This window comes from Aquarana catesbeiana, linkage group LG01, assembly GCF_042186555.1.
Source record: "Aquarana catesbeiana isolate 2022-GZ linkage group LG01, ASM4218655v1, whole genome shotgun sequence".
Lineage (NCBI taxonomy): Eukaryota > Metazoa > Chordata > Amphibia > Anura > Ranidae > Aquarana > Aquarana catesbeiana.
The window spans coordinates 387,443,490-387,460,455 of NC_133324.1; the positions used below are offsets into that span (position 1 = coordinate 387,443,490).

General features: G+C 44.9%; 1 protein-coding gene across 1 annotated transcript in view; it reads right to left on the reverse strand.

Moving 5' to 3' along the window:
• OSTF1 (osteoclast stimulating factor 1) overlaps positions 1-16,966 on the reverse strand; it is a 73,388-nt gene that overhangs the window by 16,089 nt on the left and 40,333 nt on the right. Inside the window, exons 5-6 of the mRNA XM_073634207.1 lie at positions 13,666-13,719; positions 9,829-9,936 (exon numbers count right to left, since the gene is read on the reverse strand). Of these exons, the coding sequence (XP_073490308.1) occupies positions 9,829-9,936; positions 13,666-13,719 (162 nt within the window). The remainder of the gene's footprint in view (positions 1-9,828; positions 9,937-13,665; positions 13,720-16,966) is intronic.

Below are 16,966 nucleotides of genomic sequence, written 5' to 3' on the forward strand. Positions count from 1 at the left end.
ACCAGGCCCTTGATAATACTCGAGAACAGCTTCATCTCTAGCCCCATTTGCAGAAAGGCAAGAATTCTACCTATGACATACTTCCTAGGATGCCAACCCCTGGATTCACACCAAGAAACATATGCCTTCCAGACTCTATAATAAATGACTCTGGAAGCTGGCTTCCTTGCATTAATCAAGGTAGGCATCACTGATCCTGAAAGCCCACGATTCCTTAGAATGTGGGTTTCAATAGCCAAACCGTTAAATTTAGCATTTGTAAAGTAGGATGGAACACTGGTCCCTGCGATAGCAGGTCTGGACGTGGTGGTAGGGTCCATGGGTTTCCTACCGCCATCTTTACTATTTCTGCATACCAAGATCTTCTGGGCCACAAGAACTACCGACTTCCTTTCCCCCTTGATCCTGCGAAGAAGTCAAGGTAGCAGCAGAATAGGCGGGAACGCATAAATCAGTGAGAACTGATCCCACGGAGTCACCCACGCATCTGTTCCGCATGTGAATGGATATCTTGTTCTTGACACAAAGTTGTCGACTTTGTTGCTGAACCTGGACGCAAACAGATCTACATCCGGGATCCCCCATCTTTGGCATATAGCCAGTAAGATGTCGGGGTGAAGGGACCATTCCCCCGGGAACAACTGCTGCCGACATAGGTAGTCTGCCTGCCAATTCTCTACCCCTGGAAAAAAGATTGCCGAAATGCACAGCACATGTTCTTCTGCCCAGGTTAGGATATGGTTTACCTCTGCCTGGGCTGCCTGACTTCTGGTGCCCCCTTGGTGATTGATATAAGCCACTGCTGTGGCATTGTCGGACTGAATCCTGACAGGAGAATTCTGCAACCTGAATGTCCAGGCCTTTAGGGCTAGACGCGCTGCCCGAATCTCTAGAATGTTGATGGGCAAGGTCCTTTTGGTTCTGGACCATTTCCCTTGGACAGACGCTTCTTCCAGGACTGCTCCCCAACCTGAAAGGCTGGTATGTGTTGTTACCACCTTCCAGGTAACAGGTAAGAAGGATTTCCCCTTCTGCAGAATCTCGGATATCCTCCAACTGAGGCTCTGGCGCACTTTTGGCGACAAACGCATTGTATATATATAGTGCCTGAATATAGTGCCTGACCGATAGGATACTGTTTTGCAGCAGTCTTGAATGAAACTGAGCATAGGTAACAGCTTTGAATGAAGCCACCATCTTCCCTAATAACCTCATACAAAGGCGAATGGAAGGACCTTTCTTTGCCCTGACCTTTCTTTGCCCTTTTCTTTGCCCGGGTAAAAACACCTTCTTTTGGGCTGTATCTATGACCAGACCCAAGTACTCGAATCTTCTTACTGGCTTTAAAGAAGATTTCTCTAGGTTGATGATCCAACCTAGGTATTCCAGGTAGTTTATTGTGGTGACTATACTTTGATTCAAGCGGACTACCAACCGGTCTACTAAGAGCAGGTTGTCCAGGTATGCTATTATTGTTATACCTTGCGTTCTTAATTTGGCCAGAGGAAGGGCCAGAAGTTGTGTAAACACCCGAGGTGGAGTAGCTAGATCGAAAGGCAAGGCTACAAATTGAAAATGAAGTTTTTCTACTTCAAAACGGAGATACCTTCTGGTGAACGGGGAAAATAGGTACATGCAGGTATGCATCCCTGATATTGACTGATGCCAGAAGCTCTCCCCCTTGTAGGATGGAGACTACTGATCGGATTGATTCCATGCGAAAAGAGCGAATCTTCAGGAACCGGTTTAGATCTTTGAGATCTAGTCTAGGTCGGTCTAACGCTAGAAAGAGAGACTTTTTTTTCTCTGGATCTTTGGGGACATTTGACTTGGGGAAAAGAGGAGACAGGAATTCTCGGAACTCTAGTTTGTAACCTAGAGCTATTGTGGAGACCACCCATCTGTCCCAAAATTCTTCCTGCCAGACCTTTGAGAACTGCAGAAGTCCTCACCCCAACTCGAGCGAGCGGGGCGCCCCTTCATGAAGAGGCTTTAGCGTTCTGTCTTGCGGGTTTCTTCCCCAGGACCTCTTTTGTCCCTGAGGTTTACCTCTTGAACCTGACAGTGGAGGCCATCGCGACTGCCTGGAGGCTGATGCCCTTGGCACCGGAAGAAAGAGCCCGTTTATATCAGGGACATTTACCCTTTTTCTTAACTGGCAAAAGGGTACTTTTCTCACTTGATATTTTTTGGATATATTTGTCCAAATCCTCACCAAACAGCTTTCCACCGTGGAAAGGAAAACCAGCCAGGAGCTTTTTGCTTGGCGCTTCGGATGACCAACTTTTCAACCATAAGATTCTACACATATGCACCAACCCAAGCCCAAGGCGAGAGGTTTGAGGAATAGACTCTCTAATTGCATCAATTGCAAGGCACAAGGCCACTGGCAGCTCAGCTAATTCCTGGGCCTGCTGTTCAGGGACCACCTTGAGTACCTGTTTCAACTGGTCTCTCAAGGACTGACATACCCCAATTGCCGCCACTGCAGGTTGAGCCACTGAACCTGCCAGGGAAAAAATGTTTTTGTTTTTTTTTTTTTACAGAAATTCCAATCTTTTATCAGTCGGATCCCTAAGCATTTGAGCATTGTCTACTGGACAAGTCAAACTTTTATTATTCACAGAGGATATAGCAGCATCAATTGCTGGTATACTCCATCTTAGTAAATTTTTTCCTCCATAGGATAAAGTGTCGAAAACTTTTTAGGAGGGAAAAAGTGCTTATCTGGGTGATCCCTCTCAGAATACATAAGCTTTTCTAGTAATGAATGGACAGGAAAGGCATGCAAGGCTTGAGGAGGCTTTAGTGAACCCAAACAGGAAGTGGGCTCTTCAACCGACTCCGTTAAAAGTAGCTCAAATGTGGAGCGGACCATTTCAGTAAGAAAATACACCAGCAACTTCTCAGCATGTGAAGCTGAAGAAGATCCTTCCCCACTTGATTCCTCGGAAGAGGAGTCGTCAGCCTGTCCACGGTCCCGAGGGGGATTCATCTTCCCCCTCCCACAGTTCCTCCATTTGAGGATCCTGGGTGGTAGACGGGGACCTAATGCGTTTTCTTCCCCTTTGTGAAGATGCGATTAAGCCGCTAATCTTTCCTCTAAACCACTCATAGCTGAGTAGAAAACCTGCTCAGTTATATAAACAGGGGCTGAAGTGTCGGAAGCAATTGTAGCCCCGGATGGCTCACTCTGACCAGCCTTTTTACAACAGAATGGTGTCGCAGAGGGAGGGTCCTTAGGACCTGAGGGTGACCCCTTCGTGTCCTTGGTCTTTGTGGTATTTGAGCCATCTCCTCTGGTCATAGTGCTGAGCAGAAAAGCAGAGGTACCATAAAACAAATGCACCCACTGCTGAGCAATAGACCAGCAACTGTTGCTGCTATTAAGCTCAGCCTGATGATTAAAGTATGTGCCTGGGAATGCCTGTGTCACCAACTTACATGCCCCCCCCCCCCCCCATCCGCTCTGTGTCCCTCCTAGCTGTATGCACCTGAAAGGTGCATTATATAACTATGCAGCCCGTGTTGTGGACGCTCAATTTGCGCCAACGCCACAAAGCCCCACCCCTTCCTCCGACCACCCACCGCACCCCCCTCCATCAATTTTAAATTAGATTGTTTCCCGCGCGAGGCGGGCTCCGATCCAGACCGCATGGAGGAGGACTGGGGGAGGAGGAGAGCTGCCGAAGGGAACCGCCGTAATGGCGGCGGGAGTGGCGCGGTACACCGCCGCGTAGCGACAGGCTCCCTCTGCCTGGAGGAGCTATCCAAGTGGGGGGACATTCCTGGGTGAAGAAATCCCCCCTTTTCCATGACTTTACCTGGAGCCAGGGCCGGAGGAAGCATGCAGCTTGTACACAGAGACGAGACTGAAGCATGGAACAAGTACGTGCTCTTGACAGCCCCCAGTGGTGACTATAGGCACAGCAACATTTACTTTAAAGGAGAAAACCCACAAGAATTAGAAAAATTCCTTAGGAATCTCCCTTACCTTATCCAGCTGCAGGGTTCTGTGGTAACAGACCCAATCTTCACCTCTCACAGTGGGCTCCGTTTAGAAAATCTTGAGGGTCTGGGGCCCCCTTTTTCTATCGGGGGATCCACAGCCCTGGTCCTGTAAAAAGCACCCCGCCAGGAAATGGCTGAAATACCGGGGTCCAGCTCTCTAAAAAGAGAAGCGTTACAGCTAAAACCTTGTTTCTTTGGACACGAGGCCCGGGTACCATTCAATTTGGCCTGGAAAAGACACTTTGAATGGATCCGGTTGCATGATCTGCCCTAGTAAGGAATATTCCAGTGAAGCTCAGCACAGCACATCTTTACTTGTGACCAACACATAAGACACTGGCGAAAAAACTGAGGTACTCCCAGTAAGGGGAGGGGTTATTTGGGGAATTGAACTTCCCGTTTAGGGTGTGCCAGTGTCCATCACCTGAAGGTGCCATATAACCCATACAGTAATTACTGTGGCTCTGTGTCCGATGCACGATAAAGAAAATAGCCATACCTAAATTTCAGCTTTATGAGACTAGCAGATTGTGCCATTAGTTGCAGACAGCAGTTACCAATACCATGGGCTACATAGAGGGCCACTGATAAGTCAGTACAGCCAGCCCTCTTCTGCCTCCCCTTGCAGCGCTGCCAGCTTCTCTTCATCCTCCCTCCAGCTGCACTGCAGGGGGATTGGTTCTAGCACATGCATCCCTTCCATCTGCTGTCCGGGCCCCCCTGTGTGCCCCTTTCCCCTGCAGTGATGCCAGCTTCCCTTCTCCTCTCCTGCCGGGAGCTGCTGCGGGCATACAGGGGGATATTTCAGTATGGGGAGTGGGGGAAGGGGTCAGTAAATATGTAATTTACTTGTCCCTTCCAGTCCTGAATGAACACAGTGAGCGATTGGTACCAATCGATCCTGTGTCTATTCATCACTGAAGCATATTAAATGGTGTTCACTATTCTTCAGTTTGTAAGCACTTCCTGTTCATTCATCTGTGCATCTGAGGTTACAGAGAAAAGGGACTGATAAAAATCGATGTCCTCAGTCACTTTCGGGCAGGGGAAGGAGGCCCTGTCAGATTAGCTGTATGCGGCCCTGTGATTTCTAACAGCAGCCCTGGCTACATACATACTACTGACAGCATGCAGGGATTGACTAGTTTCTTTTTATGTACTTTAGCTTTTATTTCATTTTAAACTATGCTAATATTTAAGAAAATGTTCATTTGAAATGCAATCTTCTATATAGTAAAATGTGAAACCAGACTCAATAACAGCAACAAGAATCACTACACAGGATTATGAACAAACTAGATTACTCTCTATTTTCTACACTGTTAAATACTCTAAATCAAAAAATTTTCTTTGAATACATGCTGGTTTAAAGGAACTATACCATGGAAAAATTCAATCAGCAATGGGACCTATGAACCAATGAACTAAGACAGGACTCAAAATTTCAAGTCCTGAGTTACTAGCCAGGCCTCAAGGGTTACTCGCCACCGGTTGCCCCACCCAATCCCTACCTTGCCCCACCCGCCTCTAAACACGCCCTCATAAATTATCTCATGAAATGACACTTAAATGTTTTATGCAGAATTAAGTTAAAAAAATAAATATTAACAACAACTTTATCCGTGTCCACCAATGCAGCCTGCCTGTGCCGGGGAAGAGGGGAGAGGAAGAGGATTGCCAGCCGGATGATCAGAGCGTCGAGGAACATCACTGGAACAGCTTTCATTTCAGTTGCTGTGTGTCCCGGCCGCTAGCCACATACAGCCCCGCCTCCTGGCCTACACGTCACACATCCTGGATTGGATGGGTGATCTATCAAAATCCCGGAGCCAGGAGGCATGTCTGTATGTGACAGTGAGTGTGGGGAACACACAGCAATTGAAACGAAAGCTGTAATGCCCCGTACACACGGTCGGATTTTCCGATGGAAAATGTCCGATCGGAGCGTGTTGTCGGAAATTCCAACCGTGTGTGGGCTCCATCGGACATTTTCCATCGGATTTTCCGACACACAAAGTTGGACAGCAGGAGATAAAATTTTCCGACAACAAAATCCGTTGTCGGAAATTCCGATCGTGTGTACACAACTCCGACGGACAAAGTGCCACGCATGCTCAGAATAAATAAAGAGATGAAAGCTATTGGCCACTGCCCCGTTTAAAGTCCCGACGTACGTGTTTTACGTCACCCGCGTTTAGAACGATCGGATTTTCCGACAACTTTGTGCGACCGTGTGTAGACAAAACAAGTTTGAGCCAACATCCGTCGGAAAAAATCCTAGGATTTTGTTGTCGGAATGTCCGAACAAAGTCCGACCGTGTGTACGCCCTATTAGAGTGATGTTTCCTGCGCTCTGATCATCCGGCCGGCTCTCTCTCTTCCCCTCCGAGATCGCTGGGAGAAGGGACTCCCATTCAATCCTGCCTGCCTGCCTGCGGTGCTTGTCCCCCCCCCACTCCCAAGCAGCCCTTTCTCGCCAGCCCTCATTTTCTACTCGCAAAATGCGAATAAGCGAGTGGAAAATTTGAGGGCTGACCTAGATATGCTCTTCATATACAGTATAAATATCTGACACATTTGGTCAATGGAGACTTTCTACCTGGAAAGGGTACTCATTATCTTCTACAGTACATTGTACCAAGGCTTATTCTAAGGACTTTGATAGCTCTTTTAAGTTTCTTTTTTCTTTCCTCATTTATATTATTAAGTGTTCTTGCATAGCAAGACCACTTACTGTTATCTCACATATATATTATTATAGCCAAATTTTCCACCCTAACTCCTCCCACAGCTATTACACTACATAGACAGTAATATACCGAAACGTGTGGATTGTTCCCGATTGGTGTGCTATCACTTTGTGGAACGTTTCGCCGAATGGTTCACAAAATATCGTCATTTTTGCGGTGAAATTGGTCCCATAGGAATGAATGGCGAAATGTTCAAAACTAGAGTGGGAGGTGACAAAAGCTGACAACCCCATGATCAGCCAAAACATTATGACCCCCCATGATCAGCCAAAACATTATGACCCCCCCATGATCAGCCAAAACATTATGACCCCCCCATGATCAGCCAAAACATTATGACCACCCCATGATCAGCCAAAACATTATTACCACCCCATGATCAGCCAAAACATTATGACCTCCCTATGATCATGGGGTGTCATAATGTTTTGGCTGATCATGGGGTGGTCATAATTTTTTCGCTAATCATGGGGGGGGTCATAATGTTTTGGCTGATCATGGGGTGTCATAATGTTTTGGCTGATCAGCCAAAACATTATGACCCCCCCCATGATCAGCAAAAACATTATGACCCCCCCCATGATCATCCAAAACATTATGACACCCCATGATCAGCCAAAACATTATGACACCCCATTATCAGCCAAAACATTATGACCCCCCCCATGATCAGCGAAAACATTATGACCACCCCATGATCATCCAAAACATTATGACACCCCATGATCAGCCAAAACATTATGACCCCCCCCCCCCCCCCCATGATCAGCCAAAACATTATGACCCCCCCCCATGATCAGCCAAAACATTATGACCCCCCCCCCCCCCCATGATCAGCCAAAACATTATGACCCCCCCCCCCCATGATCAGCCAAAACATTATAACCACCCCATGATCAGCCAAAACATTATGACCACCCCATGATCAGCCAAAACATTATGACCTCCCTATGATCAGCCAAAACATTATGACCACCCCATGATCAGCCAAAACATTATGACCCCCCCCCCCCATGATCAGCCAAAACATTATGACCACCCTATGATCAGCCAAAACATTATGACCCACCCCATGATCAGCCAAAACATTATGACCTCCCTATGATCAGCCAAAACATTATGACCAACCCATGATCAGCCAAAACATTTTGACCTTCCTATGATCAGCCAAAACATGACACCCCATGATCAGCCCCATGAAAAAAAAAAAAATAAATAAATAATTTTTGAAAAAAACGTTCAGCTCTTTCAACTAATGATGGGACTTCAACTTTTTTACTACTATTTATACTTTTTAAAATATTAAGCTTTTTAACACTTTTCACAGTTACTCCAGCCACTCCAACCACACAACAGTTACTCAAGCCACTCCGCCCACTCCAGTTGTAGAGGCAAGAACACTTTTCACAATTTCCCCAGAAATCTCTCAAAGCTGAACTCTGGGCTAAAGAAATATTGTCCAATGACACGAGCCATGTGTATTCTTACTTGAATTTTGGTGCCTTTTGTGTACTTCCATATCTGTGCAGCATTCTACCATGAAACAACTCCTCCACTCGACCTCTGAGTTAGAGCTTTCTGTAATAAGGAGCAGTCACTGCTGCTATCTCTCCTTGTGACTGGTCTTTTATCACCCCCGCCCCATCATAGCTTTCCGCTGCATCTCTTAGGGCCCTTTCACACTGGGGCGGTTTGCAGGCGCTATTGCGCTAATAGTGCCTGCAAACCGACCCAAAAGTGCCGCTGCTTTGTCTCCAGTGCGAAAGCCCCGAGGGCTTTCACACTAGAGCGGTGCGCTAGCAGGACGGAGAAAAAAGTCCTGGCAGCAGCATCAATGGTGCGCGGCTATACCGTCGGCAAAGCGCCTCTGCAGAGGCGCTTTGCGGTGGTTTTTAACCCTTTCTCGGCCGCTAGCGGGGGTAAAACCTCCCTGCTGGCGGCCGAATACCGACGGTAAAGCGCCGCTAACAATAGCGGCGCTTTACCGCCGACGCCGCCCTTGCCCCAGTGTGAAAGGGGCCTTAGTGAGATTTGGTCCAAACTAACTATTCAAACATCACTAAAAACTGGAGATCTGCTTTAACCACTTGACCTCAGGAAGGTTTACCCCCCCATGACTAGGCCATTTTTTGCGATACGGCACTACGTTCGTTTAACTGACAACTGCATAGGCGTGCGACACTGTACCCAAATAAAATGTTTGTCCTTTTTCTCCCCACAAATAGAGCTTTCTTTTGGTGGTATTTGATAACCTCTGCAGTTTTTATATTTTGCGCTATAAAAAAAAAAAAAAAAAAAGACTGACAATTTTGAAAAATAAAAATGTGAAAAAAAAAAAAAATTATATATATATATATATATATATAAATCAAATTTCTTCATCATTTTAGCCCAAATGTATTCTGCTACTAATTTTTGTTAAAAAAAAAAAAAAAAAAACACACACGTATATCCCAATAAGCGTATATTGATTGGATTGTTTTGCAGAAAAAAGTTACAGCGTCCAAAAACTATGGCATATAGTTATGGAATTTGTATTTATTTTTACTAGTAATGGCGGCGATCAGTGACTTATAGCGGGACTGCGATATTGCGGCGAACAAATCACATACCTAAACTTCCACTTTTTTGGGAACCAGTGACATCAATACAGTGATCAGTGCTAAAAATATGCACTGTCACTGTACTGACACTGCAGGGAAGGGGTTAATATCTAGGTCGATCAAGGGCTTAAAATGTGTGGCCAACATGAGTTACTGTGTGCGCTTTTTTTGGTAATGTCTGGAGCCGATCGTCGGGTGACGGCGACCAATCAGCAGCCAGCACCCTCTGATTGGTTCGTGCTGCAGTCAATCGCAGCACAGCGCATTCCCTACCCCAGCAGGTAGATCATGTACTAGGTATGTGATCCTGTGCAGGAGAGCCTTCTTGCTGTTGTATATGTACATTATAAAAAGGTGAGAAAGCGGTTAAACTTCTATGTAATATTTCAAACTTAAACACAGAGTCATTAAAAATAAAAAAAAAAAAAAAAAAAAGGGGGAAGAAGAGGAGAAGTTAAACCAACCTTTATGTCCTCCATGGCATGCCCAGTATAGAGCAGTGCTTCCAGCTTTATCCAACCCATTAACGCCAACTCTGTTTTCCAGGCACTCTCTCAACCAACTCAGGTTACCTAAAATGTGATCAAAGAAATTAGATATCAACACATGAAATACTAAGGAAGTCCAACTAAAAATGCATGGTTTGATTTTGTGCTGGAACAATAAGCAGTATTAAACAAAAGAACTGAAATGTAAAAAAAAAAAAAAAAAAAAAAAAAAAATGTAAAATGTATCTTTCTTCATTTCACATGGTGATCTTGGCCAGTAAAATACTTCCGGTCTTAAGCTGGCTACACACTAATTATTTTGGTGGATTGCACAAAAAATAAAAACTGACCGCTCTGGTCAGAGCGGCTGTACTAACCAATCGAGGTTAGTTCAGCGATCTCCACTGCAGAGCTGTTGTGTTCTGACAGGGGGATTGCCTCCCGTCAGAACAGCGATCTCTGCCATTGGCCGAGAGCGCTGATCGGGAGACGGTCAGATGCTGGTTTTTCCGCATAGCCGGCTTCTGTCGGACAGACCGACATGCGCATGAGCCGAATGCTGGCTGTTTTTTTTTTTTTAAACCGACCATGGTCTCCTGACATTCTGTCAAAGCCCGTGGCTTTAGGAAGCCTGCATTCAGAATGAAGTAGTAAAGCAGACACCTTCAGACCCCTTTAACACAGAGGCAGTTTTCAGGCGTTTTAGCGCTAGAAATAGCCTCTAAATAGCACCTGAAAACCGCCTCCCATTCATTTCAGTGTATCTTTTTACACTGGGGCGGTGTGCTCATCGGACGTTAGGAAAAGTCCTGCAAGTAGCATCTTTGGGGCAGTTTAGGAGCGCTGTATTTAGCGCTCTCAAAATGCCCTGCCCCTTGAAATGAATGGGCAGCGCTACCAAAGCGCCTAAAAAGTTTTTTGAAAGGGCCACAAACACGGGCGCTTTTAACCCCTTCTTTGGGGTTAAAAGCACCCCACTAGCGGCTGAAAAGCGCTGCTTAAACAGCGCTAAACGAGCGTCGCTTTAGCGCTAACACGGCCACGGCCCCAACCTGAAAGGGGTCTTAGACAGCAGCATTGTCAGTATTGGGAAGGGTAGTGTTAGGCTGGCCATACATAAGTCAGTCAGTTTTTTCATTCAACCCGCAAGTTGAATTGAAAAAAATTTAAACCGATTCCTCCATCCACACATTTGAGAACACATTCCGCTGTGTCTTTGTATTCTGACAGCGGAGACTGCCCCACAATCAGAATACACTGTTATGTGCCGCAGCCTATTGCTTGCGGCGCTAATCAAGCGAACATATACTGGTACAAATGCAGCCACCACAACTAAGAATTGGTAAGCTGCAATGTAAGGTTTTTTTGGGTTCAATAAAGCTGCAAAGCAGGAAGCAGAGCCTGTGTTTTCCCATTAAAAAAAAAAAAAAAAAAAAAAAAAACCAAACACACAAAAGAAACAAAGAATATTTTTTTCCCCTCGCTCTTCTTTTTTTTTACTTCTTATGTTTTGTTTTTTTTAAATATGAAAACACAGGCTCTGCTTCCTGCTTTTCAGCTCTGTCCCACAGTACACACATATGAAAACTATACAATCTCCCATGCAGACAATACCTTATCCAATTAGTTAAGCAGGAGATCAAATGAGGAGGATTCATATACTTCTAGTGGCTAATTTGCAAATCTCTACAATTAACACAATGACAAAAATATAAACGATCAGGCACATAAAAACGTATGATGGCATCTAAAATAACTTAAGTGCGGTAAACACTGCAAAAGTAACTCGGTGTTCCCTTACCCTTTATGTACATCCACATCTTCACCCACAAGATACTTACTGACTATTAAATTTACATACAAACAGAAAATTTCAGCCTTCATTTGATTAGATGTTCATAATCATACAAGGATTAAAAGGTTCAATATTAGAAAGTACAGTGGATATATTCACTGAATGAAATACCATTTACCACTGGGGAAATGAAATTAGCAGATCACCACAAGCAAACGTGTATATACAGTGGGGATGGAAAGTATTCAGACCCCCTTAAAATTTTCACTCTTTGTTATATTGCAGCCATTTGCTAAAATCATTTAAGTTGATTTTTTTTTTCCTCATTAATGTACACACAGCACTCCATATTGACAGAAAAACACAGAATTGTTGACATTTTTGCAGATTTATTAAAAAAGAAAAACTGAAATATCACATGGTCCTAAGTATTCAGACCCTTTGCTCAGTATTTAGTAGAAGCACCCTTTTGATCTAATATAGCCATGAGTCTTTTTGGGAAAGATGCAACAAGTTTTTCACACCTGGATTTGGGGATCCTCTGCCATTCCTCCTTGCAGATCCTCTCCAGTTCTGTCAGGTTGGATGGTAAACTTTGGTGGACAACCATTTTTAGGTCTCTCCAGAGATGCTCAATTGGGTTTAAGTCAGGGCTCTGGCTGGACCATTCAAGAACAGTCACGGAGTTGTTGTGAAGCCACTCCTTCGTTATTTTAGCTGTGTGCTTATGGTCATTGTCTTGTTGGAAGGTAAACCTTCGGCCCCAGTCTGAGGTCCTGAGCACTCTGGAGAAGGTTTTCATCCAGGATATCCCTGTACTTGGCCGCATTCATCTTTCCCTCGATTGCAACCAGTCGCCCTGTCCCTGCAGCTGAAAAACACCCCCACAGCATGATGCTGCCACCACCATGCTTCACTGTTGGTACTGTATTGGACAGGTGATGAGCAGTGCCTGGTTTTCTCCACACATACCACCTAGAATTAAGGCCAAAAAGTTCTATCTTGGTCTCATCAGACCAAATAATCTTATTTCTCACCATCTTGGAGTCCTTCAGGTGTTTTTTAGCAAACTCCATGCGGGCTTTCATGTGTCTTGCACTGAGGAGAGGCTTCCGTCGGGCCACTCTGCCATAGACCCCGACTGGTGGAGGGCTGCAGTGATGGTTGACTTTCTACAACTTTCTCCCATCTCCCAACTGCATCTCTGGAGCTCAGCCACAGTGATCTTTGGGTTCTTCTTTACCTCTCTCACCAAGGCTCTTCTCCCCCGATAGCTCAGTTTGGCCGGACGGACAGCTCTAGGAAGGGTTCTGGTCATCCCAAACGTCTTCCATTTAAGGATTATGGAGGCCACTGTGCTCTTAGGAACCTTAAGTGCAGCAGAATTTTTTTTGTAACCTTGGCCAGATCTGTGCCTTGCCACAATTCTGTCTCTGAGCTCTTCAGGCAGTTTCTCATTTGCTCTGACATGCACTGTGAGCTGTAAGGTCTTATATAGACAGGTGTGTGGCTTTCCTAATCAAGTCCAATCAGTATAATCAAACACAGCTGGATTCAAATGAAGGTGTAGAACCATTTCAAGGATGATCAGAAGAAATGGACAGCACCTGAGTTAAATATATGAGTGTCATAGCAAAGGGTCTGAATACTTAGGACCATGGGATATTTCAGTTTTTCTTTTTTAATAAATCTGCAAAAATGTCAACAATTCTGTTTTTCTGTCAATATGGAGTGCTGTGTGTACATTAATGAGGAAAAAAAATAACTCAAATGATTTTATCAAATGGCTGCAATATAACAAAGAGTGAAAATTTTAAAATTTTAAGGGGGTCTGAATACTTTCCGTCCCCACTGTGTGTATAATATATATATATATATATATATATATATATATATATATATATATATATATATATATATATATATATATATATATATATATATATATATATATATATATATATATATATATATATATAAATAATTTTGGCTATTGCACATTGATGGATAATACATACCCCGTTTAGAAGCTTCATGCAGTGGATTATCAATTGACTCTGCTTGTTCAGCAACTGAAAAAAAATAATATGCATTTATATATTTCTATGATCTATAGCACCTACATACATAAAGGGTTTATGACAACATTGAAAAAAAAAAAAAAAAAAAATCTTAACTCAGAGGTTGGACATGTCCATACTTCTCAAACACTTTAAGGCCCCATTCACACGGGGGCCTTGGCGGTAAAACGCCGCTATTTTTAGCAGCGCTTTACCGTAGTGTTTGCGTGGGGGGGGTCAGTCGCTAGTGGTCCTGTTTTAACCCCCGCTAGCGGCTGAAAAAGGGATGAAAACAACCCGCAGTTCGGCAGCGGTGCCCATTCAGTTCAATGGGCAGGAGCGGTGTATACACCGCTCCAAAGATGCTGCTTGCAGGACTTTTTGTTAGCATCCTGCCAGCGCAGCGCTCGAGAGTAAAAGCGAGACATGAGAGGCTCTATCAAGGTGCTATGCAGGCTCTATTTTTAGCGCTGTAGCGCCTGTAAAGTGCCTCAGTGTGAAAGGGGTCTATGGGCTGCTGCTTTGAGAACCCAACACTCACAGGCTTAAAAGAGAAGTATGTGTGCCCCCCCCCATCATACTTACCTATGTGAATGCAGCATCGGTCCGATGCTGCATCTGTTCCCTGGCGCCTCTTCACTGAGAACCGAGCCGTCAAACACCGCCAATTGCTCGGTTCTCACAGCTCCCTGAGCAGAGAGCTGCTACCTGTCAGTCAGCTGCTCTCCTTTCTGCTCCTTCACTCTCATTGCAGCGCTGAGCTGTGGACAGGCGGGGAACGGCTATCTCAGGCTCTCAGCGGCTTGCTGAGAGCCTGAGACAGGTATCAGTCCAGGCACCTGGCGGAGCCAGACTTTATTTTGATGACGTGGTGCCTGGGCCGATTCCTGTGACGTCAGCAGAGAGTGGACTTCAGACCACTCTCTGCTGAAAACGGGTCACAGGAGTGCAAAACTAATTGTATTCCTGTGACCCATGGGAGAAGCCCAGCCAAACGAGCCCAGGCTGGACTTCTCTAATCTCTCTTTACAGAGCGCTCATCTCCCCACTTAATTACAACAAATTCCCATGCATGATAAAATGGGAAACAGTTCTCGGAGAGAACAGAGATCCTCTAGAAGGGGATAACATTTTGGATGCTTTACAGAAGAGCTCCAATAATATCCTGACCCAGGAAAAAACCCATAAGGTTCTCCTCTGCTAGTACCAGACACCATCATGCATAGCCAAATTTGAATTTGGAGCCTCTCCAAATTGCCTCCAAGGTTGCAATCAGGCAGGTTCCTTTCTATATACAGTGGGTATAAAAAGTCTACAAACCCGTTAAAATATGTCAGGTTTCTGTAATGTAAAAAAAAAAAAAAAAAAAAAAAAAAAAACAAAAACAAAAAAAACAACAAACACAAAGATAAATCATTTCAAAACTTTTTCTACCTTTAATGTGACCTATAAACTGTACAACTCAGTTGAACAACAAACTAAAATCTTTTAGGTGGAGGGAAGTAAAAATAAAAATATGGTTACAGAAGTGTGCACACTTTAATTTGTTCCAGAAGCATGCTTATAATCCAAAGCACTCGTATATCAAAGCGAGTTTCCGCATACGAAATAATGGAAACTCAGATGATTCGTTCCACAACTACTGCTGGTGTATGCAGTACTGTATGTGGCAAGAGGTGTGGGGGCACTGATGTACGCAGTACTGTATGTGGCAAGAGGTGTGGGGGCACTGATGTACGCAGTACTGTATGTTGCAAGAGGTGCGGGGCGCTGGTGTATGCAGTACTGTATGTGGACAGAGGTGCGGTGGCGCTGGTGTATGCAGTACTGTATGTGGACAGAGGTGCGGTGGCGCTGGTGTATGCAGTACTGTATGTAGCCAGAGGTGCGGGGGCGCTGGTGTATGCTGTACTGCATGTGGCCAGAGGCACTGGTGACGCTCAGAGACACTTTCGGGTGCTCCGACGCACGTTACACTCGCCCCACCCAGCTGGGAGTGTTTTTCAGTTCTCCAGGAAGCGCTGGGAGCCACCAGGGTCCCCGGACCTTTCTCCATATATGGTATTATATACACCAGAGTCCTGCTCGTCTTGCGAGACAGCGCTTGCAAATCAAGTCAGGATTTTTTTTTTTTTAAATATAGCTCGTCTTGCGAAATGCTTTTATACTGCGTTACTCGCAAACTGAGGTATTACTGTACTTTGTTGAAGCACCTTTTGATTTTATTACAGCACTCAGTCTTTTTGGGTATGAGACTATCAGCATGGCACATCTTGACTTGGCAATATTTGCCTACTCTTCTGCCAAAACACTCCAAATCTGTCAGATTGTGAGGGCATCTCCTGTGCACAGCCCTCTTCAGATCACCCCACAAATTTTCAAATCGTATTTAGGTCTGGGCTCTGGCTGGGCCATTTCAAAACTTTAATCTTTTTCTGGTGAAGCCATTCCTTTGTGGATGTGGATGTATGATTTGGGTTGTTGTCATGCTGAAAGATGAAGTTCCTCTTCATGTTCAGCTTTCTAGCAGAAGCCTGAAAGTTTTGTGCCAGTATTGACTGGTATTTGGAACTGTTTATAATTCCCTCTACCTTGACTAAGGCCCCTGTTCCAGCTGAAGAAAAACAGCCCCAAAGCATGATGCTGCCACCACCATGCTTCACTGTGGGTATGGTGTTCTTTTGGTGATGTACAGTGTTGTTTTTGTGCCAAACATATCTTTTGGAATTATGGGCAAAAAGTTCAACCTTGGTTTCATCCAACCATAACACATTTTCCCACATGATTTTGGGGGGACTTCAGATGCTTTTTTGCAAAATTTAGTCGGCTTGGATGTTTCTCTTTGTAAGAAAAGGCTTCCGTCTTGCCACTCTACCCCATAGCCCAGACATATGAAGAATACAGGAGATTGTTGTCACATGTACCACACAGCCAGTGCTTGCCAGTAGGAATGGGCTTGGGCATGTTCAGATCAAACCCATCAGGAAGCCGGCACTGTACACAGCCAATCATAGGCAGCGTGTGTATGTGCAGCTGCTGGCCGGGAAATGCCTCACTGCCTATGATTGGCGGTGTGCAGCGACGCTTTCCTGGCGGGTTCGATCCGAACACGCCCAAGCCCATCACTACTTGCCAGATATTCCTGCAGCTCCTTTAATGTTGCTGTAGGCCTCTGGGCAGCTTCCATGATCATTTTTCTTCTAGTCTTTTCATACATTTTGGAGGGACGTCCAGTTCTTGGTAATGTCACTGCTGTGCC